This window comes from Mus musculus, chromosome 6, assembly GCF_000001635.26.
Source record: "Mus musculus strain C57BL/6J chromosome 6, GRCm38.p6 C57BL/6J".
Taxonomy (NCBI): domain Eukaryota; kingdom Metazoa; phylum Chordata; class Mammalia; order Rodentia; family Muridae; genus Mus; species Mus musculus.
In genome coordinates this window covers 61,799,839-61,827,029 of record NC_000072.6, presented here as the reverse complement: position 1 = coordinate 61,827,029, position 27,191 = coordinate 61,799,839, and the positions used below count along the sequence as shown (strand labels likewise).

The 27,191-nt window shown below is 35.6% G+C and overlaps 1 protein-coding gene across 4 annotated transcripts in view; it reads right to left on the bottom strand.

The window, feature by feature from the left end:
* The window catches only part of Ccser1 (coiled-coil serine rich 1), a 1,202,904-nt gene that overhangs the window by 555,834 nt on the left and 619,879 nt on the right, over window positions 1–27,191 (bottom strand). For 2 of the 4 annotated variants that reach the window (NM_183310.2, NM_001164316.1), the window contains exon 9: window positions 16,322–16,399. In NM_183310.2, the coding sequence (NP_899133.2) occupies window positions 16,322–16,399 (78 nt within the window). Of the gene's footprint in view, window positions 1–6,465; window positions 7,523–9,377; window positions 16,207–16,321; window positions 16,400–27,191 lie in introns of those variants that run through there. The other 2 variants (XM_006505955.2, XM_006505954.2) reach the window with 2 other exon arrangements.

Here is a 27,191-nt window from a genome sequence, read left to right as displayed (position 1 = left end):
ATCTGTTTAGTGCACAAGTATTAAATACTCTACTGTGCAAACATATTGCTTTCGGGAGTACCCAGGGATACTAAAAGTGGCTCTCTTTATCTAAGATAAACAGGCTCGTTGGCAGAAACCTTGCTGATTTTAATTAAAAGGTAAGCTTGCTAAAGAGTTGTCAATACATGCCTTCTGACCCACACAACTGCACACAGCTTATGAGCTAAGATAAATGAGATAGAGCTTACCTTCTTGTATCATATGCCTATGTTTATTATAATACAATATTTAAAAGTATTTTTCTATTTGCTTATCAGTGACATTAGAACTCAACAATGTGATTTTGTTTTGTTTATTCCAACCTTCAACTGAAGACAACTGAAGACAGTTAATAGTAAAAATGTATTTTGGTCTCCATCATGTTGAGTTAATCTTTCAAATGAAAATTTAAATTTGATCAGTCTCAATATGATAACTGAATATGATAGGTAACATCAGAAATTGAAATTCGGCCAGGCAGTGGTGGCACACGCCTTTAATCCCAGCACTTGGGAGGCAGAGGCAGGTGGATTTCTGACTTCGAGGCCAGCCTGGTCTACTGAGTGAGTTCCAGGACAGCTAGGGCTACCCAGAGAAACCCTGTCTTGAAAAAACAAACAAAAAAAAAAAAAGAAAAAGAAAAAGAAAAAGAAAAAGAAAAAGAAAGAAAGAAGGAAATTGAAATTCAAACTCATTCATACTCTCCAGAAATCCAAACCAGAATATCATACTGTAATCAAAACCTTATCAAAACTGTCTAGTGTCTTTTTACTTTACCATACTGTGTTAGTTGGGATTTTAGAAATTAGTACTGAACAAAGAGTTAATAATTCTACCCCTGGTTCTTCTAATATAACAATCCTCATATGTAAGATGGAGTTACAATACCAAACCCCCTTTTGTAGCTGTCATTGTATCTGTGAGGGGAATAATGTAGTGATAAGGGCCATCTCCCTGATATACAAGCAGCTCAGGAGCAAGCATGTGGACTGTGGGGTCAGGAGATTGTTTCTTGTTTCTAAGCCCAATGTTCTCATCTGCTCAGTAAAGGTAAGGGACCTGCCATTTAATGAGATATAAATAGAATGATAGTTGCTGTTTTTGACTCCCTCAAATTTCCAAAAGTTTCTGGCATATAACAAATAATCTAGGTATTTATTGGAAGAAAGTATTGTATGAACAATCTGGCTTGTATTTTACATTTTATTAATTTGCTTTCATAAATATAATACATAAAATCAAACTACACAAGTGCAGAAGACTTCTGGCCACTCATTGGATGCTTATACAGTACTGCTTCTTATCCAATATTACCAGAACCCCAGTCTCTCAATGCTTTCATTTCAAATCTTTATAAAGTCTTTTCTGATTTTGTAGCCTTTGATATATTTTAATTACCAATACTAAACATAAAATTCTTTTAGATTATTTAGTTCCTTAGAAATTTTATGTCATCTAATCCCACTTTATACTTAATTTTCTATTTTTAAAATAATTCTTAAACATTTGATGTAACTAACCATGAAGAATACATTGTTTTTCCTTTAAACAAATCAAAAAGCATAGTCACAAAAGTACAGAAAGAGCACTTGTGTGACTGATACTAATGGTGTTCTTAATATATCAATAACATTTCTCATTCTCTGAACCAAGATATGGCATAATTCCTGAAATCAATAAATTAAAGGTGTGTGCCACCATGCCTGGCATTTTGTGAATGTTCTTAAAGACATCACATTGAACCTAATCTCCTGAATATTTCAGCAAGTTACTTTTTTTGGGGGGTGGGGGGTGGGTTGAGATAGGGTTTCTCTGTATAGCCCTGGCTGTCCTGGAACTCACGCTGTAGACCAGGCTGGCCTGGAACTCAGAAATCCGCCTGCCTCTGCCTCCCGAGTGCTGGGATTAAAGGCGTGCGCCACCAAATTACTTTTTTTACAATGTGTAAAAAGCTCAGGAATGTCAGAAATGCTCATTACATATTTTGTAATGTAGGGTTAACCACTGTGAAATGCCAGAGAATAACAGTAAAATGTGTAAATTTTTAATAATTCAATTGAGAGGATGTCAAATTGCAAAAATAACCCATAGACTAATTATCTTTCTGAAATTACCAGTATTTTCTCTAGATCATGTGGTATACATATATAATAAAATATTTAGAACAAATAAAAATGGCATTTTTCAAATTCTGAATAAAGTTTTTGTCCAACTTGACACTATACATTTTATTCTCTGCATATGTTTAGTTAGAAATTAGCATCTAATTTTGTATGCATATTTATGAGGAATGTATATGTACATACACAGAGGGACTGAATGAGAGGAAAGCAATAACTTTAGAGTTGTGCTCATCACAATCTTAATATGCTAATGTTTACTTCTTTAATTTGAAATTAAACAGTTGACTCAGTTAAGAGAGTGGGAGTTACTAAACTTTGAATAATTTGACCATTTCCTTTCACCTTCAACGTTGAGGTTCATGAAGAATAATGCAGCATGCTAGGCTTAAGAAATAAAATTCAAATTCTCATTAAGTAAAGATGTACATTGTGTAATGAGGGATAGGAGAGTTTATGTTTATATCATGAAGATTGAAATGTAATAGGTGATTACATGCGAAGATTTTAAAGCACACTAGTCAGGAGAACGAATGCATTAAACCTACATGTCTTAGTTGGTGCAAATGATCTATTTCTGTAGCAAACAAAGCATGGTATTTAGGAATAAGAAAGTCATTTCTTTTCACACATTTAAGACATTTATTTGTCACTTAAAATCCCTAGAGATATTTTTGGAAGAAAAATGTGTTTCATGATAAAGTTGTGGAAAGGTAAATGAGTAAATGTGCTGCTGGAACAACAATGTCACAATAAATTACTCTGACAGGTACAATAATGATTCTGAGATAAATATTGTCAAGTGTGATCATCTGTCTTAAAATAGTTACAACAGGACTGCAGTCAGGGAAGCAGGTTGCCTAACTGTGGAGCTTCATCTCTTCTTTGTCTTTTCCAAGTCCAATTCTCCAGTCTTATCTCCAGGTCTAGAGCAGACCAACTACTGAGGAGACTTCCTCTTCCTCTGCCTACATCAGACCTTCTCCTCCAACCTTCTTCCTTATGCATCCTCTTATATCAGTCTCAAACAGCAGCAGGCATTTCTTGGAAATAGTCCAAGCCCCACAACCCAGAAAAAAAGTAGACTAACTATAGATCTTTCCTTCTTTTTCATTTTTAACTAAAATTTAGAATTTATTGTATTATTAACACATCAAAACTAAAGTCACTGACCACCACTAGATATTAGTAGGCCATAGATCTTGTGAAAATGTATAAAGACACATTATCAAGAACCCATATTTCTCTATATGACCTATATTTGAGGATAATTTGTAACTGACTGAATATTGTGGTTTTGTTTGTTTGTTTGAATGATTAATATAACATCTTGCCATATACCCAGTCTGGCTTCTAATTGGTCATTCTCCTGCCTCAGCCTCCTGAATGCTTGGGATATCATGTATGTGCCACGACAGCCATCAACAAGATTCACCCTTCTTATTCCTCATCTTCAAATGCAATCCCCAGTCTCATTCCCAGCTCTGTAACCAACCACCTGCCATAGCCTCACCTCTTTCACTGCCAGCGAATCACAAATATCTTATCCTCCAGACTCCTGCAGATCATGGATATCTTCTTCTCCAACATTTTTCCCACTTAATCCTTTGTTCCATTCTCCATTGCCAGCAGGCATTCTCTGGGACCCCAATAGCTGAACTTAACAAAGAAAAAGTTTGGCCAGCAAAGCTCATCTCCAAGCTTCAAGTCTTCACTCTACCTCCTTTTTTTCTTTAATGAAAATCAGGGATTTATATCTGAAACAGAAAGCTTGCCTATAATATCTTAATATCTAACATTTACCAATATATTTTAAAGGTGTTACATACATGTAAATATGTATAAAATTGTTTTTAAACAAATTTAGGTTGTCACTGTCTGATATAGAACTTTCTTATTTTAAATTTTCTCTTCACTGGACACAGTGAAGGCATGCCATATAATGTTTTGATGTTTGCACACAACAGTCTCTTAGTACCCAGAGGGGACTGACTATTCTGCTTCAGAATGTGCCAGCATACCTCAGTGTGATGACAATTACTGTATGAGCAGAACATGTCACAGTAACTCTCTGAAAAGGTTTATATATGGAAAATTAAAACAGGTTAGAACCCTATTTATAGTAACCTATAAGAAAAAATAAGTACAAAACACACTGTAATGCTAATTGTAATTAGTTTAACAATGTAAATATGTTAATTCATATTTTCCTATGTTTCTAGGATAAATAAGGATACATATTGTATTTAATATGTAAGTAAATTTTCATGCATACTATTTATATTAATCAATAAATACTGGGGATACACAAACTGCATCACTCTCCCAAACCCTATGCCTTGAAAATAATCATTAGTGTGTGTGCTTCATGAAATGCAGATAATTATTTTAATACTGCTCATATATTTTATAGAAATGATTGTAACACTCCTATTAGTATTTTATGCATGGTTTATGCTATTGTGTAAGACTTGGGAAACAATAATATAAATGGAAAGTGATATATAAAAAGAATCACCCTCTACAGTAAACAGTGTAACATTCTGAAAATACTTTTTTTTACTGCTTTTATTTTTGAAATGGAAGACAGTGATTTGTGAGCATGCTGTCATGTATTCGGTAATGGGGAAAAGATGAAGGGAGAGAGGGGTAGTGGAGAGAGTCAGGAGAGGTATCAAGATCATAATGTAAACAGTTTGCTGTTATTAAAGGGCAATACACCAATAGACTCTAAGAAGTAAAACAAGAACAAAGCTAAAGTGAAGATGTTTCAATCACACTTAGAAGCAGGAACAAAGTAGTCTTGGGAGGCAGAGAGAGAGAGACAGACCTGGGTGCAAGGGGAGAGGGGGAAGGGGGAAGAGGTAGAACAATCCAAGTTTGTGGGGGAAACCAAAGTGAAGCCCAGAGGGAGAAGCCTACAAGAATGGAATTATGCAGCTGCCAGTGGTGGGAGGAACTTCTAGTAAGTCCTAGAAACTTGGAATGGGGAAGGCTTCCCAGAGACTCAATGTGGGTTACCTTAGCCAAAATGCCTAACAGTGGGGAGATGGAACCTGAAGATGCAACCTTTAGTAGCTAAACAGACCCTCTAGTGGAGGGATGGAGACACCAATCCACCTTCAAAATTTTCAACCCAAAATTGTTCTTGTTTATAAGAAATGGGGGGGGGGGTGGGAGAATAGAATCAATGAATGGCCACCCAGTGACTGGCTCAGCTCAACTTGGGATCCATCCTGTAGGTGGGCACTAAACCCTGATTCTATTACTGATGTTATTATATTGTGCTTGTAGACAGGAACCTAGCATTGCTGTCCTCTGAGAGGCTCAACAAGCAGCTGAAGGAGTCAGAGAGGCAGATACAGCCAAGTACTGAATTGAGGTCATAGACTCCTAAGGAAGAGTCAGGTGAAGGATTAAAGGAACTGAAGGGGATGGCAACCCCATAGGAAGATCAACAGTGTCAGCTAACTTGGAGCCCAGTCAGCTCCCAGAACTAAGCCACATATGAGTTTAGTGTTTTTTGTTTGTTGGTTTTTTGTTTTTTTGAGACAGGGTTTCTCTGTATAGCTCTGGATGTCCTGGAACCCACTTTGTAGACCAGGCTGGCCTCGAACTCAGAAATCTGCCTGCCTCTGCCTCCCGAGTGCTGGGATTAAAGGCGTGCACCACCACTCCCGGCTCACATATGAGTTTATACAGGCTGTTCGGAGGTTCCTGGTACATATGCAGAAGAGAACTGCTTTGTCTAGCTTCAGTGGGAGAGGATGCTCCTAATCCTGTAGAGACGTGATACCCCAAGGAGGCGGCTTGCTGGGGAAGCACCCTCTCAGAGGAGAAGGAGAAGAGGGATGGGGGAAAGCTTCTGAGAGGGGGCTGTGTGAGGCAACATTTGTGATATGAATAAATAAGAAAATTAATTAATAAAATAAATAAATACAGGGCAATCTGAAGCTGTACCTTTGAGGAAGTTGGTTTGTTTCCTCTGCATTGACAGCTGATACCTCATGGCTTTTGAGGAAATCAAAAGTGCTTTTGATCAGCTGACTCTACTAAATAACCCTGGATTTTGTCTTCATTATCACTTCAGGGTGTCTTTAATTGAATTCCTCTTGAAAATATTCTTACCAGTAAAGTCGATGGAAAAAGTATATGATGGGAATGCTTTGGAAGAGGATGACATATTGCCTTGTCTATATGTAAAGATTTCACACATAAACCATCTAAAAACAGAGAATAAATTCTAGAAAACCTTAGAAGAAAGCGTAAAGGGATAAAGTCAATAAGAGCACATACAATGATCATGTGTAAATAAATATATTTATAGTTTTATTTAACACCATAGTTTGCACCCAGCATTTGGTCATTCATACATATGTAACATAAAGATCCAAATAATTTAATGGCATATTTATATACATTACTGTTGATAATTATAATTATTTCATTGTGTTTCTATAAAGGGTAGCGGCTCATTAAGACCTGCTCTTCTCTCCAGAGCCCAGTGGCCCACCTACTGAACAACTTCCTGCCCATAACACTGAATGATCCTTGCAATAAACTGTGCCTTTCATGAGTGTCTTCTGGGCACTGTGCAGTTTGATACGGTGGGGCTATTATAGGGAAAGAAAGGGACCCACAGAGTTTTAGTTAAGGGTAAGGCCTCTTCTTATACCACATACATTCAACAAGCTTCCTTCACCATGAGACCAATAGCTAAGTTTGTTTATCTGCTTTTTAAAAACATAATTTCTTTCTGTTTCTGATTTACATTCTGTGGTTAGATAAAGGCTGCGCTCACTTGTTCCATTAGAACATACCCAGTGTCACCTCCTGGTGTTAATGTGACAGGGAGAGGTTACAAATAGTCCAGTTCATCCTTGGGAACTATTCCACTGATGAGGTAACAAAGGCTTCATTCCCAATCTATCTGATGTACATTGAATGTAACATAAATAGCACAAAGCTTATCAACAAAAAAGAAAACCAAATGATATAGATAAGGAGGATGATCAAACAATGTTTACTGCCAAGTGGAATATTACATCTTAGGAATTTGCATATAAAGATTATCTTTAAATAAAAGTATATGTTTCCTTATAAAAATACAACAAGCAAAAGCAAACATGTCCATTGAATCTTCATTAATATCCTGTGGCAATTGTTTAGAAATGCAAAGGTATACAGTGCTTAGGATAAAACAATTTGTCTTACACATTCTGCAAGATAGTTAACAGGATTCATAGAAAAATTGATTTCACTCAATATTTAACAGGCCAAAGATCAGTGATGAATTATTCATGGTCAAATGATTATTAAATCTAGCTTGAAATATATACTGGTTTAAATAAGCCTCCAGTGCATGTAGGATTCCACAGGGCCTTGAAAAGAAGAAAACAAAAAGAAATGAATGGCAAATAACAAAATAAAATGAAATTTTAAATGAAGATATTAAATGTATAAATACTTAAATAAAAAGTACAGATTGACATGAAAATCTTCTGTTGGTAATTTTATGTAAAAATTTGTTATTAGCATTTACAAAGAATATTTATTTTAGTGATGTAGAAGGAAAGAATGAAACGTTGACATAACCTTACATTTTCCTTCTTTTTTGCTTTTGTTTTTGTTTTTTCAAGACAGGGTTTCTCTGTATAGCCCTGGCTGTCCTGGAACTCATTCTCTAGACCAGACTGGCCTCGAACTCAGAAACCTGTCTGTCTCTGTCTCCCAAGTGCTGGGATTAAAGGCGTGTGTCACCACAGCCCAGTCACATTATTCCTTCTTTTAAACAAGTACAACATGGTTTTCTTCAACTCTATACATTCCTCAAGTAAAAAACAGCCCAATACTTAGATAATAGACAAATAGCACAAGGTTCTCTTGGAGATTCTGTGTACCACAGTTACTATCTGAGAACTACACACAAAGCTCCAGGATGATTCCTTAGTCTACAGTGACTATTACTCTAATCTTTTAGTGTGTAATTAATGTTGAAACCTCACATGATCATAAATTAAAACATTTCAAGTATTTCACCCATTTTAAAACAAGAAATTCCATTTAGAAAATACTAACAAAAGGAAGTGCAATGTTTAAGAAATGTAAGTTAGTTCACAGTTTTTTTAATGACAGTAAAATTGTTGAGCAGATATCCATGACACAGGATCAATACTATAATATTGTGTTACATATCAATGTATATTCTATATGTATGTATATGACATGTGTCAGTATATAATATATAATGACATCTGTAGCACAAGCAGCACTGGCAGATTCTGAAGGAATTTGAAACAAAAAGAAACCTTCACTCCATAAGGAAACCAACTTATCTACTAACCTAGACCCCTGGGAGCTCCCAGAGACTAAGTCATCAACCAAAGATAAAATGTGTGCTAGTTCCTCTACCCTGGCACATATGTAGCAGAGGACTACATTGTCTGGCCTCAGTGGGGCAAAATATGTCTACTTCTGTAGAGATTTGATGCTCCAGGGAAGGAGGACGCTGCGGGGGAGTAAGGTGGGGAGGGGTGTGTGTGAGGGGGATGGGGGCACCATCTCAGAGGCAAAGGGGGTGGGGGTTGGGGTGAAGAACTCTGGGAGGGGGGACCAGGAAGGGGACAACATTTGGTATGTAAATGAATAAAACAATTTTTAAAAACTGAAACCCTCTTATTTCAGTCCACTCCAAGGAGATGTATAAGAAAATGGGCTGTGGCAGAGCCGTGAGGACAGTGGATGGTATTACAAATTCACATAATTAGGAATGGAAAATATGAACAGTCATGAGGTTTAAGGAATTCTAATTTTACTCTCCAAAATTTAGTAAGACATGCAGTGTGAATGTGTGTGTGTGTGAATGTGTGTGTGTGTGTGTGTGTAATGTAGCATGTATACTGTGAAAGTGTTATATTTTAACAGCATGTAAGAGCAATTTGTTGTCTCACAGAATACTGCTCATTACTTGGGCATGCAGGCTCATTAGTGCATTCTGAAAATGAGGCTGAAAGGCTTGAGCTTTCAAATTAGCACTCTGAGGCCATTGCTTCTTTGGACAAAGCTATACTGAGAAGTGAAGTGGAGAGTAGTTCCCTTTGCCCTGAAAGAAAGCTCACTGAAGATAACTAACTAGAGAAATGGGCAAAACACCACATTTAGAAACTCGTTTCTAAGGTGTATGTTACCATTTGATGTCCAATTGAGTTCAGGTAAGTCAAGTGCCTTTATCTCTTCTTTTTTCCATGCAAACCTTATTTACAGACACATTCAAAGATAGGTTCCTTGAACTCATTTCAGCTACTCAGGAGCACTAGCTTGCTTTCCTTCTCAGCTAAGTGTTCTCTTGTCTCCCTTTGGAGTTATGTACGAATTAGACAGATAAATGGAGGTACTACATAATTGATTCATAAGTTTCATCAACTTATTAATAGTCTAAGACATCTCTATATGAGAATATTGATATTTCCTCTTCCATTTTGCTTGGATAGCTATCATCTATTTGATAATGGACCAGTCTATTATCAAACAGGCTCTATTAATGAGTGCCTGCGTTATTTTCCATCATCATCTGTGACAAGAAATGCTGATGAGGGCCTATCTTAGGAGCATATGGTGTGTATATATACACACATAAACATACATACATACATACATACATACACACACACACACACACACACACACACATACACACACACACATATATATATATATATATGTATGTATGGAAACATATGTGTTGGCATATTTTTATAGATTCCTTTGAGGAGCTTTGGATCACTCTACTTTATTATATTCCCATTAATTGCTTAACCAGACAGTGTGTATGTTACAAGGCTATCATTTACAGGATATGTTTTAAGGATATATAAAAAGATTAAAGTGTTCATATGATTAAATGATGTTCAGTTAAATCATTAAGAAAATCATATTTTACTATTGTAAAACAGAAATTTTTTCATTTAAAATGGCAAAAATTAAGATTATCTGGGCTATGTATGTGATATAAAGTTGTGATTCTGTTTGTATGAAAAATGAAGTAACAGAAAAGGCATTCAGAGATGAAAAATGCACACTCACATTAACTAATATTTGCTTATGTTATAATTTACATAAATATATTTTAGTTTCACATTTCATAATCAAAATTGTGAGTAATATTATTGATATTATCATGAAAGAAGAATAATATTTTTCAGAGTTAATGAATATTTGTAAAACACCTATTAACTAAAAAGTTGTCTTTTAAGCCTGGTGTGGTAGCTCATGTCTGTTCCTGATGCAGAAGTGTTTCCATGAGTTCTTGGCCATTTTACACTAACTATATAGTAAGTTCCAGTTAAGCCTAGGTTAAAAAGACCCTATATCAAAACAGCCAGGAAAAAAGTTTTTAGTTGCATTTTTACAGCCTACTTCACAGAAGAAAAGAGTTGTACAACATGATATTTTCAGCTCCACATCAGTTCAGCTTCAGCCTAGAGAATAAACAACTCATTCAGTTCCAGGTTCTCCTTAAAAATTGAAGAAAATGATTAACGTTTTATATTATATTTCTTCCAGAAAATAATTCTGCATTAGAATATAACATCAATGTGATGGATTAAGTCCAAATCCATAAATCCATTTATAAACATAAAATCAATAAAATAATGATAAATCTGAAATAATTCTGATATTTATAGAACTGACTCTTTAAGTATTCTGAACCTCAAATTACCCTCTTTGGAATAAATTTTCTATATACTAATTCAGCTTCATAAATTTACAATTGTAATTACCATCTTAACATGGCATCACTAAAGAGTATAATTTCCCTACATTCTTACTTTACAGTGCATAAGGTTAATGATATATGTAGTGTGGTTTTAAGAAACTTTCTAATGGAATATTCTAAAATTTCCTGCTCCTGTGCCAGTTCTGAATAAATACATTTATGAAACTTTTTCTCTTCATTCTCTATGACTACATTATAAAATCACTTTACATCTTTATTTTTAAACACCTTCAATCTATCAATTTCAAAGTCTTTTGTCCCCTTAAAAATTCCATTTCAGTTTTTTCACTGGCAAAAGTTATATAAGCTTGAAGACCCTCAAATCCCAGAGGGTGAAGCGAGTAACTAAAATTATCAACCCCCAAATAATGAATCAAGTATTTACAGATTATTTATATTGCATAAGGGATTCACTGTAACTTGAAGATGAGTCCTCATATATAACAGGATATATTGCTACTAGGCTCTTGAGTACTTGAAGGTGGTTCTAAGGGGGGCCCTGGATTAATCTCTCAGATACTGAGGGACAAATATGCTTACTTCAGTTCTTCCCAAGAGAAGGAACATGGAGGGAGGAGAGGAGGGAAAGGGACTAGAGAAAACATACAGGTGATTATCAGGCTCTATGGCTGCATTTAGCTTTACTCTCTTTTCTTATGTTAAGTGGAAATGATGGGAATTACTACATCCACTATATAGCTGGATATGCAATAGATGCCTGGGTCTGTTGTTTCCTAGGGTAGACGGAACAAAAGTCTCTGTCACTGCTCCCAGGTAACAGAACACAGGAAGTCTGGGTCTTCTTCCTTCATGTATGTAGGCTTTGTTTCTCTAGTGTCAGCTTCTAGAAAATCCAAGGTTATTAACACAGTTCCCTTTTTTATACTAAATGGTCTCTATGCTAATCTGACTATTCATATCCAGTACCATGGCAATAATAACAAAATTCTGTCACTGACTAAGAAAGTCAAAAGTCTTCAGAAGGATATTCTAAGAGGGTTTCTCAAAGTCACCTTCTTTCCTCTTTCAAGGCACAGAGCTCACCCCTATGTGTTTCAATGTCCCTGTGTAACTCTTCTGACACCATCCATACTCAGCCTCAAACACAATCAGCAGCTCTTTCCTGTGTCTCCTCTCTTTTCACAATACACCTAGAACCTTCTGATGCATTCTATCATTTCTTCATGTGCTATCCTTAACTCTACAGATTAAGTAACTGCACAAGCCATAAGAGACTACCTGAGGCTTTTCACTGAAAGTTTTCAGGTAAATAGTGATATTTGTTGAATATAAATTCAAGAGATTTTCAAAATTATGTTATAAGACCAGTAGGATTGAATAAAGCTAGATTCTGTGTCATGTGTTTCCTGTTAACACTTTTAACCATTTTTTGAGCATTTAATGAAAACAATATGAAAAATAATGTTTGATTAAAACAAAGCTATATAAATCTTTTAATTTGATTTAATGTGTAGGTATTAATAGAAGTACCTGCATTGCGTGTACATTAACAAATGGAGCATTTGGAGACAGACTTTATTTATTTATTTATTTATTTATTTAGGTAAATTCCATGAATTATGAATACACATGTTCTGACTATGAATGATGAAAGCAGCAGCATAGTCTAGCCAGGAAGATTTAATACAATACAGGTTGTTAGGATCCAATGAGAATGCTGAACTAACAGCTACTCAATGGCAATAATACAGCGGCCTGGTAAACAAATAACCTTCCCACTTTAAAATGGGGCTGATCAACAGCTGTAGTAAGAGCCAAGCATCTGCAGCACTGTCCCAAATGAGACAGGACAAACTTTTCCAATATATTTAAGGGATATTGGTACACTAACTTCCAGTAGAAGCTCCAAAATGAAATCTAATCAAGCCAGTAAATGTTTTAAACTACACAGAAAAAAAGAACTGAGAAATTCTCTCAATGTCTTCTTGTATAACATAAATGTTCCTATTATATTTTCTAAAGTGAAAGTCTGGACTGGATCAAAAATATGAGCGATTGAACAATCCAGTCATTTTCAAATAGTCAAATTAGAACCATTAGTAATACATAAACAGATCATAACAACTTAATATTTGATGAATTACCTAGTAATTACACATTTTAAAAGTAATCAAATATTAAGAAGTCAATTGTAGTAAACACTTTCTATAAAAAAAAGTTTAAAATACATAAATGAAAGTAGTAAATCTTTTTACTTAAAATTCTAATACTAAAAGACAAATTTCGTGAATTATTCTGAATGAAATGAATGTATTAATTTAAATGAAAATTTATACTTAAAAGGAATCATTTTTGTTTAAAAAACAACCTTTTATAAAACATATCGAGGAAGTAAAATATTTCTTTAAGATATTAAATTAATGAAGCCTTGAATTTTCTCACTAATATTTAAGGCCTTTCCTGCTAAATTTATCAATTCACACTCAAATATTTTAATCAAAATATTATTTGCAGTAGCTCTCAAGCTTCAAAATATTTACAGAAAGTCTTTGAGCTGTGGGTAGACCTTTGCTTACATGTTTTAAATAGTCAGAAGGATGTCAAACTGTTGATGTGGACTTAGAGTAAACCCAGTTGTGTCCCAACTCTACCCACCTGTCTTCCATGGGTTATCAACAGCACAGGTGACAGCTAAGAAAGTGTTGCTTCTCAAGAGTCCTAATAAAATTGCTTCATGTAAAAGTTTATTTTGAAAATATTTAGATGAGTCTATGGTAGCCTTTTGTTAACATATTTCACTCTGAGATCATATGGGTTCCTGTCTTACACAGCACGTGCAGCAAATGTGATGTCCTGAGTACTAAGGTGACTAGTCCTTCTGTCGTCTGACACTAACCCTTCTGACACATGATCACATTTAATCCATAAAGGGCAACTGCTCATTGATATTGACAGCATTAAAACCCAGGTAAGAAAACGTAAGCACCGAGGATGATATACAAGGTTTCTACAAAATACTCTCTTTCCTGAAAAGCTCTATCAAAATTATGAATAGATGTAACATATGTGTGTGTTTATAAAATTCTAACATAAAACAATTTTAGGAAAATTATAAAGAAGATATTATAAAGCTAGTAATTCGAATGCATGTGAAAATATTAAATTATTTACATATATGAAGCACAGTTGATAGATGATACTTCCTGTTCTTCCAGAAGTGTGGGTGAGTCACAAATGTTCTATTTGTCATAAAATTCATGGTTCTAAATTATTTACAATATGTTTTTTCCCAGGTTTCCATATAGAAAGTACTCTACAGCTTATGCATGTAGCTAAGGACAGTTACTCTCTTAAGGCTCCTGACAGTTATTTATTTGCTGATTCTGCAGATTCTATTATATAACAAGTGACTAGGAGATGCTGAGCACATCAACTTGAACAAGCCACGGTCATGTGTTATCAGCTCCCCAAAATGTAACAAGCGCTTGAAGTGGGATACTTTAAGAATTGCTGCCAGAACGTATTCTGCCTAGCCTCCAGTAAAGGGTTGATTGAACTTCATCATATGATAAGAACAATGAGGACATTAAGTGATATACCATGTGCCTGAATCCTTTTTAAATTTACATATTTAGGAAACCAAATACCATGAACAATTGTGCCAAAAAGAAAAAGAATGAGATTCATCAGAGAGAAGTTCAAAAGAGGCAGCAGGTAGCTAGGTTCTCACCCGCATTCACAATGTGTTTTAAAATCTAACAGTATTGCACAAACATCATGGTGGCTTTATTTGTTTGCTTGTTTGTTTATGTTGAGTCACTAAGCCAGTTAGAATGAAGGTTCCTAAAGTACTGCTTCCCAAATCAAGTCAAAATGCACAAGCATTTTCCTTGTCTTTGTATTAAAAAATGAATAATACTCTAGCTACTTCACAGATTTCACAACACCAAAAAATTTCACCTTCCTGGGGGTAGTCATTTACAAATTGAGTGTTTTGAAGTAGCTGGATTCTCTGCTAACCTGCAGTGCCCATGTGCTATGATGCATACTGCAATACAGTTAGATGCAGATCATGCTTTCAAAATTCTTTTTGAAATATATCTGAATTCTAGACTTAAAATATGCAGATTATTATCTAAAATATATGCTGAGGTTATACCCTAAGAACTGATACATACTATACATTTGAAATGGTTATATTGGGGGGGGGTCCCATGAAGGAGATAAACAGTGGATTACTTGTGGTAAACTATCTTAATATTGTAAAACTTTTTTCTTCTCTCAAAAATAAAATTAACAGCATGCACATAACTTATAAAACTGTGCTAGAAATGTTGCTGTAATAATATTAGTATCTGTAGAATATTCAAACATGTAGATGGAAAATGTTAAAATAAAAATTGTATGAGAAAATGAGAAATATAGAAATATCCCAGGAAAAGTATGACTTTTAATATTTTTAAACTAAAATTACATTTTAACAATAATTTGTGCTAGAATTTAAACTGACTTATTTGGTTAGGTAGGCATGTATGTAATACATTGTTTAAAATGCGGTGGTGGTTTAAATAACAACACAAGAATGGCATCTACTTTAATGTCAACTGTTATCATAAAATACAAATATGAACACATCATTACTATGAAATCTTCAGAAGACTTAAAGCAGCATGTATGCAATTTCTCATCAACAATTTAGTGATATCTTCTTATTCATCACTTCTAATATAAGAAACAGTCCTCACAATAGATAGAAATGAGTAAGAGAACCCCTTTATATTTTAACATAGGTAGTGTAAAGCCATAAACTTCAGCAAAACACAAAATTTAAAGCTATGTTTAAGACAAGATTGCTATTTCGATCAGACCTACAAAATCATACAGGGTTTCTATAAGAATATTGGGCTACAATACACTTTACAATACTATCAGCAAGTATTTTACATTAATAAAAATTTCTAACTTTTAATTAAATTACTTGCATTGCCTACACCAAAGCCCAAAAGCTAAAACATTATTGTAAGATAGCTTGTGAAATTGGAAGGGTTCTTTGGTTTGTTTGTTATTTCACTTGCCTCCATGGAAAAATAATGCTTGGCCTTAGGTTATTGCAAACATAGTAACTTTATTAAATCGCTAATAAATAAATTAAGATTTTCTTTAAAACAAAGTACCTATGATTCTTCTGCATGTTTCTATGTGCCATAATATTTACTAGCTCAGGAAAACACGTTAGAGATGTTGGCTTAAAAATAATTAATAGGAGTTTGGTATGCCATTGATGCCTGGAATTATCCTTCTGAACGCTCCAAGATGTTTGAGATTTGTCTGTGAATAAGCAATGAATTAGTTAGGCAATGCAGGACACCCCAACAGTGTATACAAGCTGTGGAAGTCTGTAAACCAATAAACAAGATAAAGCTGGTTTCATAAAGCTACTTACATCGCATCCTAGAAGTTCAGTCTGCGTGGATTTATCTACTCTTGAAGCAAACGCCTTCTGTAAATGCTGCACCTTTTCCTGCAAAGTGAAGAAGAAAAAAGATAAATAAAATCACCATGATAGTGAGCTATATGCTTCTATGCTAATAGCTTCAATTGACTAAAACGTAATCTCTAATTCATGAACCACTGTGTGTGCGTGTACACTCAAGGGGGGTTTTGTTCTTGTTTTGGTTTGGTTTGGGTTTTGTGTTTTTGAATTAGTGTATTTACAGCTTGGTTTCCATGTCACAGGCATCCCACTTTGCCATCTTTTCTTCTAAGTCTAAGAGTGACTGTGGTGCTTTTGGATGAGAAATGTTCCATGTCGTCTCTGGCATTTGAGCATGGCTGTCAAAGTGGGTCTTGTAACTGAGCAAGACTGGCACATTTGTAAGTTAGGAGGAAGAATCTACCGACACCTCAGCTAAGAACAGGAAGGTGAGTTATTTTGGGAGCCAACTTCCCATGGAAATGAGTGTGACATGGAGATTTCCTTGGGAAATAACATTAAGAAATAACTGAAGTCAGGGAGCTTACAACAAAGATGGGCCTGAATGGCTACAAGTGTTAAATGAGTTAAGGAGAGTGAGGAATGAAAAACCAGTGGAGAATGAAGCCAGTGAATGCCAGGTCAGGCCAGAAGGTTCATATGTGCCAAAGGATTGTACCAGGGGACAAGGCCAGACCAGAAAAGACAGAACCTTGCCTTTCCAAAGGCAGAACCGATTTCAAAGTAGTATCCTCCAAATACTATTCTATGATTAAAGGCCAGAAACATATTTGAGATAATTCCCAGCATACCGATTTCAATTTGTATGTGGCATCATATTATGTATAAAAAGAATTCAGAGCAAAATAAGAAAGAGAGAGGGGCATCTGAGGAAAAGCAAATGCAAAATTCTACCCCCCTAATTGTTCAAGGTAACGAAATAATTTCTCTACCTGCTTTAGAGGTTACTGGAAGGTTAAATTGATACAATTTCTCACAGATAACTTTTACAAATAAATCTGTAAATGTGATTATATAATTGACTTTAGCTTTTCCTTTCCAAGCAGTGAACAATTAAATACTTCTTAATTAAAACACATGGGTAAGATTTTTAATTTAAAATTAATAAATCATATGTGTACATGAATTATAGAAACATGGATAGATTTTGTAGAGTGTCAAAATGAGATGAAAAGATGTATCATGATTTATATTTGCTGATGATTCGGTTACTAAATGTATATTAGTAGTGAGTGCTGTGAGCTAATATTACTTGGTACAAGTTCATTTGTTTTTTGTTTGTTTGATTGTTCTGTTTCGTTTTTCCCTATCTAAATCTCTGAGTGATTGCATTGCAAATTAGAGGTAATATGACAATGATAATACAGTAAAAAATAACTTTCATCATAATAAAGAAATACATATAAGCCAAAGAAATACAGCTTTTAAACTTACAGAGAATTTTAAGCCACATTTACATTTTCTTTGCTACTCTAATATTTACCACTGTAATTATCACTACTTACAACATATGCAAATAACTCAATATAGACTAGATGTCAGGCACTATAGCAAGTAATATGTCCAATTTATGCATGTAATGGTCATTTTAGAAATATTGTTGTCTCTTTAGAACATGAAACAGACACTGAGTTAAAGATCACACAAGACAGTCAGTAGAAGTACTTCACACACAAGTAAGTAAGTGAAATTTTAAATCCTCTTGTCTTCAACCTTATTGTTCTTGTACATAAAGATATTCCAACTGTGAAAAGCTGTGAAGTGTTTTTTATCTCTATATCATATATCCAAGGAACATACCAAATATATAATTCCTGCAGTCACTGTGCAGCTGGTAATTCTAGGGTGGTAATAAACTATTCTTCAGGTCAACTTTATATTATTTTACAATTTTACTAAGATATACTTTTCGGTAGAAGGAATGTAAGATCACCATAGATTTGGAAATGTATTTCCTGTAAAACATACAATTCCACAGAATACTTACACCTCAAATATGATCAGCCATTTATTTTACAGAAAGAGTCAGATGTGAAGGATAACATTAATGTTGACTTATTACACAATTTTGAGGGGGCAACAATGTGGAAAAGCAAACACATAAAAGCCAAATTTAGAGAACGTATACAATACGTTTAATGCCATGATATGTAATCACAGCACAATATTCTAAAATAATGTATTTATTCTGTCATACTCTAGACACAGACTTTGTGTGTGTGTCTGTGTGTACATGTGTGAGTGTGCATGTGTGAGTGACAAAACAGCCTTTGATAGACTCTTCTCTACAATGCATGCTATCTATGTAAAACGCTAATTTCACATGCCAGCATCATCTCCATATTCCCAATCTGAAGTTAATGTTCAGCCCTCACAGAGTAGTTTAAAATCACCCACAACTCTAGTATCAAGAATCCAAGACCCTCTTCTGACCACTGCAGGCATCCGGAATGAACATGGTACACACACACACACACACACACACACACACACAGAGAGAGAGAGAGAGAGAGAGAGAGAGAGAGAGAGAGAGAGGAGAGAGAGACAGAGACAGAGAAAGAGACAAAGAGACAGAGAGAGACACGATAAATAAATACAAGAATATTAAAAACAATTGTGTAAAAAAACTACAGTCTCTCTATATCAATAACAAACACATTAAGAAAGAGATCATAGCAGCCTTATTTATAATAGCCAGAAGCTGGAAAGAACCCAGATGCCCCTCAACAGAGGAATGGATACAGAAAATGGATACTCAGCTATTAAAAAGAATGAATTTATGAAAATTCTAGGCAAATGGATTGACCTGGAGGGCATTATCCTGAGTGAAGTAACCCAATCACAAAAGAACTCACATGATATGTACTCACTAATAAGTGGATATTAGCCCAGAAACTTAGAATACCCAAGACACAAGTTACAAAGCACATGAAACTCAAGAAGAACGAAGACCAAAATGTGGACACTTTGCAACTTCTTAGAATTGGGAACAAAACACCCATGGAAGGAGTTACAGAGACAAAGTTTGGGGCTGAGACAAAAGAATGGACCATCTAGAGACTACCATATCCGGGGATCCATCCCATAATCAGCTGCCAAACGCAGACACCATTGCATACACTAGCAAGATTTTGGTGAAATGATCCTGATATAGCTGTCTCTTGTGAGACTATGCCGGGGCCTAGCAAACACAGAAGTGGATGCTCACAGTCAGCTATTGGATGGATCACAGGGCCCCAATGGAGGAGCTAGAGAAAGTATCCAAGGAGCTAAAGGGATCTGCAACCCTATAGGTGGAACAACAATATGAACTAACCAGTACCCCTTGGAGCTTGTGTCTCTAGCTGCATATGTATCAGAAGATGGCGTAGCTGGCCATCAGTGGAAAGAGAGGCCCATTGGTAGTGCAAACTTTATATGCCTCAGTATAGGGGAACGCCAGGGCCAAGAAGTGGGAGTGGGTGGGTAGGGGAGTGGGGGGGGTATGGGGGACTTTTGGGATAGCATTGGAAATGTAAATGAGGAAAATACCCAATAAAAGTTCTTTTAAAAAATGTTCAATATCCTTAACCATCAGGGATATATAAAAAACAAACAAACAAACAAACAAAAGAACAATGACTAAGGGAATTATTGCATTAAAAAAAAAAGAAGAAGAAGAAAGAGATCATTGAATACCTCTGCTCTCAAAACAAAACAATGGAAACCAGAGAAATCAAACTATGTAGTTAACAATGGAAACTCTAGAATGAAAACTGTAAAACTCTGAAGACAGAGACTGGGGAAGAACATAGGAAGATGGAAAGACCTCTTATATTTATGGGTGAGCAGAACTCATAGAATAAAACTGAGCATCCTATAAAAGGCACAATTAACAATTTCAATTCAAACCCAAATCAATCAAAATATGAACTACATTTTTTCACAGAAGCAGTAAAAAGAAGTCCTAAAATCCATAACAAAGAAATGCACACGCACACCTCAATACTCTGCAGATATCCACACCAATCCTAAACAAAATATTGATGCTGGAGCGATTACTATACCAGATTTCATGCTAAACATGAAATCTATCATAATAAAATCACCATGATACTGACACAAGGAGAGGCAAATAGATGAATAGAACAAAACAGAAGACCCAAAAAAGATTACACTTTTTTATAACATGTGATATTTGGCAAAGACGCCAAAAATGTACAGTTGAGGAATGGCAGCAGCTTCAACAAATGGTCCAAGTAAATCTGGATGCCCATATCAACCCATATGCATGGGAGGTCGTGAAATTTTATGGTTTCTGTTGTTGCTCTCAATCTTTGTATTTCAAGATTTGAAATTTTCCTGGTAATTTCCTTGGTTAGTTTTATTCCTTAGTTGTATAATTTTTTAAGGTATTGTGAGCAGGAGCAATCCTATGATATCTTCTTCATTTTGTTTGCAATTGGTATGTAGAAAGGCTATTAAATTTTTAATAAGTTGTAGCTTAAAATCTGGATTTATTTATAAAATACACATATGTTTGAAATGTGTTTATATATACTATATGTGTGCCTGTATATCTAAATGAACTTATGCCACTAAGGGTAATAAAAAAAATATTTTCTTAAGAGACATAGACTAACAAAAACCTTAGTGCCAGGCATGCAAACCTCCAGTAAATTTGTTGGTTTGAGGGAATCCAATAGATTTTTAAAGCTAAATATATACTTTGTTGCTTCTCAGAACTTTAAGGAAAGATGCCACACAGGACACAGGACTTACAGGAAAGATCCTGGAACTGACCTGAAGGCTCCTCCCTGAGGATTCTCTATCATCTTGCCTAGAAGTGCTATGCCTGCTGCCAAAGGTGAACTAACATTAGCCCCCCATAGCTATAAATCCTATGAACTACAGCAACTGGCCATCCTGGCAAGATTTCTCCAGCAGAACATGTGTGACATGTCCATCAGGAGGTAATTAACATTTGTCTCAGTGGACCTAAGGACTGTTCCATGTAAGGGAGTACATGCTTATACTGTCAACACTACCGTGGACCATTTCATAGACACCCAGAGAACCCACTACTATTTTCCTAAATAGCTACAACTTCTCACTCCATTCTAAATACTTATATCAGCAGATTAAGTATAACCTACAACCCTCATTTTAAAAAGCTTTATGTTGCAGTAGATTACAGAAATTCACAACTGGTCAAAATATAGAAAGTAATTGATTCAGGAGAATCTAATCCCATTTGATATGAATACAACACAACTTTTGCTCTTAAGGCTCAGAAAACATTACAGTAGAGAGTGGGAAGTTTTTAAAAACAACAAGACAAAGATATCTTTTTGGGATAGTGCTTTCTTTATATTTCAGAACTGACCACCCTCAAATGAAACAAAATGGTTACCTATGTAACCTGCTCAATGGCACCAGCAGTTGACTTGCCAATATACAATGGGTAATCCTAAAAGGCCCATTAGTAAATAAAGATCTACTAGCTAATAGTGATTCTCAGAGAGGAAAAATCAGTCTTCTTTAGGATAACTCCAATCCTAAATATATTACACCTATGAACAACAATAAATGACTTCAAATTACTTGTATTCATGAGAGAGAGAGAGAGAGAGAGAGAGAGAGAGAGAGAATGTGTGTGTGTGTGTGTGTGTGTGTGTGTGTGTGTGTGTGTGTAACATATAATAATTAAAGTAGAAACCATTATGAATCTGAGAGGGATTGGAGGGGTACAAAACAGGAGTTGTTGTGGGTGGGGAATGAAAGTTATGTAAAAGTACATACTCAGGAATGACATTCTCAAAATAAATAAATAAATAAAAAGAAATTTAATGGAAATAAGTCTAATTTTTACTTTTATATTTTTTATATTTAAATTTCATACATTGCATATGTCTATTCAATGCCTGGGGGAAATGGATTAAAATGATTTTTTCCTTTTTATTTATGTAGTAATTACAACACACGCCACTGAAGTAATACTTCATAAGATAAAATGCTAGAAAGACACAGGACTTTCTAAAAGAGAGTAAAACTTTTCTTTAATGAAATTTTAAACATGAAACTAGACCTGATTTTCCTCATGTACAAAATCTGACTCAAAATATATTAAACAATGGGTACTTGACAGATGGCTTAGCAATTAAGGACTTGGGTTTGATTCCCAGTCAGTCACAATCAGCTGTGATTCTAGTTGCATTCCAGAAGATTTCATGCCTTTTTCTCATCTTGGCAGGTACCAAAAACACAGGTCCACATGCGGGCAAAGCACATACATAAGATAAAATAATTTTAAATACTTTTAAAACTTAAGTGCTGGATATCAGGACAGGAATTCAAGCAGGGACAAAACCTGCAACAAGAAGCTGAAGCAGAGCCCACAGAGAAAGGCTCCTTAATGGGTTGTTTCCCATGGCATCCTCAGCCAACATTCTTATAGAACCAAGGACTACCAGCCCAGGGATGACAGCATCCACAATGGGCTGAGCCCTCCTATATTGATCACTAAGAACATTCCTTACAGCCGAATCTCACGGAGGCACTTTGTTAACTGAGGCTCCTTTCCCTCTGATGCCTCTCGTTTGTGTCAAATTCACACACACACACACACACACACACACACACACACACACACACACCATTCAGTGTAGGCCTCAAATTTACTTTGAAGCCAAGGATGACCTTATATTCTTGGTCATTCTGCTTCTACCTTGCCAATGCTGAGATGGTATATTTGTGCCAGTATGCCTCACCTTTCACTTACTTCAACTAGGAGTAGACTGAAATATGTGTGGGCTTGGTCTAGAAATTAAAGGTTCATTAAACACAAGAATTTCGTTATCGCCCCCCAAAAGAGAAGAAAACAACATGTTTCGAGACACTGTAGTAGACTATGGCCATTTGAATAAGGCCTTCAGTGCACATCAAGTGTTATGACAGACAAACAGCACTGTTTCACACTAGGAAGTCTTAGAACAACAATTATGATGGGATGTTTTGAGAGATACATATGTAAGCCACTGCACACTCTTCTGTGTACCTTGAGTTTGAAGAACAAACAAACCACTTTTGTTATCCCTGGTTTATAAAGGAGTATTTGGAAAGAATCCTTTTAAACTAGGAAAAGAGATTTCTAAAAACTTTAAAATAATGTGAAATCTACCTTTAAAAAGTATAAACTTAACATAAATCTAGAGGTTATAATGATGGAAACAAATAATGTTAATAACTAAATTGAAAGGAGGATAAAAGTTAACTTTTAAAATGGAAAAGCAATGTAATTTATTATAAGAAAATCAACACAGTGTGGTGGATCAAGCTTAGCCCATGAATTAATTAAGTGGGTCAGAGGAATTTGAACATCATCATGTGACTGATTTTGATGTCAATAATAATAATCATTTACATAATAAAATGCAAAACTGAAAGAGAAAATCACTGGGCTTGCGTAATGATACTAAAGCCAGGGAGTGCACAGGGAGGCAAAAATCAAAACTACAAAGCTCACATCGATTATTTTTCCTCCATTTAATGAGTATATACCAGTAAAACCATCAGCAGAATTAAAAGAATGAGAACAGCAGCTAAAGAAACAAACTTCTTCAAATGAAATTTTGGAACTAACAAGGAAACAGGACAACTTTTCAGTGAAACGCAGTCATATAAGAGCAATGTCCTTGATATTCAAACCTGGTCATTCTGTTTTTTAGGATACAGGAGTAGAACTCTAGGGTTGACCTACAATGACTTCGATGACTTAGTGAAGCTGATGGTCTGGAATGTGCAGAACTTAATAAGAGCAGGAAGAACAGGACCTGGTACACATGCCTCAGAAAAGGCTGTTGTCAACTATTGTGGGTCAGGGGCATACATCAGCAGATGCAGGTGTTTATGCTTTGAAGTGTGACTGCCTACCTGAGACATAATCATTATCATGACCTCCAACTATGAGCAGTGGGCCTTCTATATTTTTTTATTTTCTCTTTCCCAGGCTATTTAATTCTGTGCTAACCACTCACAGAGGAAAGATGTTGGAAAATCTTCTCTAGGTTCTTGCTAATACAGTTTTTGTTTGCTTTTGCAGACACAGGGGCCACACTTTTGCTTCTGTGATGTAGAATAGAGATCCCTGTTCAGTACCTTTAACATCCTTTACTTTTTGAAGTGAAAAAAAAAGTTACAGAAAAATAAGAAGAACCCTTTTACAGCCATCAACAGTGATCACTATAATTTAAATAAATATAAATTTAAATTTTATAAATAAATATAAATATCAGCTATATCTTGGATACCAGGATTGGAACAAAATAGGACTGGAAAAAAGAAGAAAAGAGGAAAAGGAAAGGAAAGGAAAGGAAAGGAAAGGAAAGGAAAGGAAAGAAAAGAAAAGAAAAGAAAAGAAAAGAAAAGAAAAGAAAAGTAAAAAGAAAAAGAAAAAGAAAAGAGAAGGAAGGAAGGATGGAAGGAAGGAACGAAGGAAGAAAGCAACGAAGGAAGGAAGGAAGGAAGGAAGGAAGGAAGGAAGGAAGGAAGGAAGGAAGGAAGGGTCTGTGAAATGATTATGCCTAGCTCAATTGTAATCAGAGAAGCTTTACCTAGGAACTAATGAAAACAGATGCAAAGATTCACAGCCAAACATTTGGAAGAGCTTGGGGGATTCTGCAGAAGAGTGGGTAAAAGAATTGCTGCAGTCAGGGGGTTCAAGGACACCACAAGAAACCCCACAGAATAAACTAACCTGGGCTCTTAGGGGCTCACTGAGATGGAAGTGACCATCAGAGAGCATGCATGGGTCTGACCAAGCCTCTGTACATATGTTACAGTTATGTGGCTTGGTACTCTTGTAGGACTTCTAACAGTGGGAGTCTGCTTTAGGGACCCTTTTCTTCCTACCGCGTTAACACTAAGGTAAGTGGCTCATCTTACTGCAACTTGATAGGCCATTCACTGATATCCATGGGAGGCTGATCTGTTTCTGAAGAGAAATTGAGAAGGAGTGATGGTGGAATAGACAGAGATGGGGAGGAGAGGATGGAAAACTGCAGTCAGATGTAACATATGTGAAAAGAGTAAAGACAAACTTAAATAAAATTTGAAAATCTGTAATTTGAACGTGGTTTTTCAAATTATGAGAAAAGCGTTGCCAACATAGGACAGAAGAGCATTGGTTCATCAGTTTTTAAAAGGCATGGTTTATGACGCCAATAATTAGCCTTCCATTCTGTGAGCTCCCACGCATGATGCTGCGATTCATACATGTTTGCAGCTGAGATGTCTCAGTTTATGCTTTGCTCACCTGAAAAAGCAGTGCAGAGATTTAACAGATTCAGAGAGAGGCAGGGACAGGAGTTGGGATTTGTTTTATGTTTTTAAAAAATGAGTTAAAACTATAAAGGCAGAGGAAGTGTCAGATCAATAAACATCTGAAGAAATTTATTTTCAGTGGATGTCATTAAACCTGAGTTAAGAAACTTCCGAGATTCCACAACAATGAGACTGGTCCGTAGTTGATTTTTACCAGATGTACAGCTAAACCCATGGTGCAGCACATTTGAAAACTGAACAGACTGTCTATTCGAGATCACTCAAGCTGAAAACATATTAATCTTTAGGAAGGAAGGGTTCAGTTCACTTCATGCAAGCAGTAGCTTGATCTGTAAGTCAGCAGTGAGTATGGCTAGAGATTGAAAGGATTAGGAATACTTGCAGCCCAGATGAACTCATATAAAGGTCTAAATGAGAAAGCAGCACAGGATTTTGTTTTATAGGATGATATTAATCAAAATTGTGCTTTTCCCTTAGTTCTGACTGATGTTGTTATTGTACGATGCAAAGTTGTTGAATCTGCTCCATACCATAGACATTTGCATTTCCAATGTCCTTATCCACTCCTAAAATATAAACAATGAGTGATGCATAGAGAGATATTAGCTGTATTCTGAAGATCACCTCTTATTTCCATAGCCTCTGGCCTTGACTAAAAGGCATTTCTGCAAAATGTCTGCCAAGCAGGAACCTCTGCATATGACCTTATTTGTCATGAGAGTGTTGGAAGATACAACCATGCAAAGTAAGTCTGGATTTATTAGGATGCCATTAACTTAATATGCTTGGTATCCTTAAAAAAAGAAAGATATTGTGACAGTCTCACTCACAGAAAGTTGTCAAGAAGGCCACATAAAGGCAGAAGCAGTGGTCACAATGATAAGGCCTCTAGTAAGAAAATACCGAGTTTCCCCCACCTAGCTTTCCTTCCAGAACAAGCCAAACAACTTTTCAAACTGTCAGCAATGCTTAACAGCCAGGAAGACTCCCTTTTGCAGAGCCTTGGAAGGATGTGGCCCTGTACATGTTAACTCAGACTTCTGGTCTACAGAGAAGAAGCTGTGTGTTAAATCTGCCCCTGCCACTTTGTTACATCAACCCCAGGGAACTAATGCATCCTCCTAACTGGTCCTGCTTTCAAACACATTCCTTTCCAGATTCCCTGTTGAAAACATGTTAGCAATGTAAAAGTATAACTACATCTCTGTTGTGTAGCAATTTCCTCCCAGTTAAAACTGTTCATCTTGTCAAGAAACTATGTAAGACATAAATGTTAAAACGAGGTAAAATAACATGGTGTCAGGGGAAGTAAAAATTTTCCAACCTGAAAGGAAACTTGTTAAATGCAAGAAGTAAATGACTCAATGGCTTCAGAAAGGACCTAACCAGAATTAACAGGTCCCTCCTTCCCCAAGCATATATGAGCTATAACCTTCAAGACAAGTTGCTTGAAGGTAACAGAGAATAGCCCAAATAATTGGTAGAAGCTCACAGATCA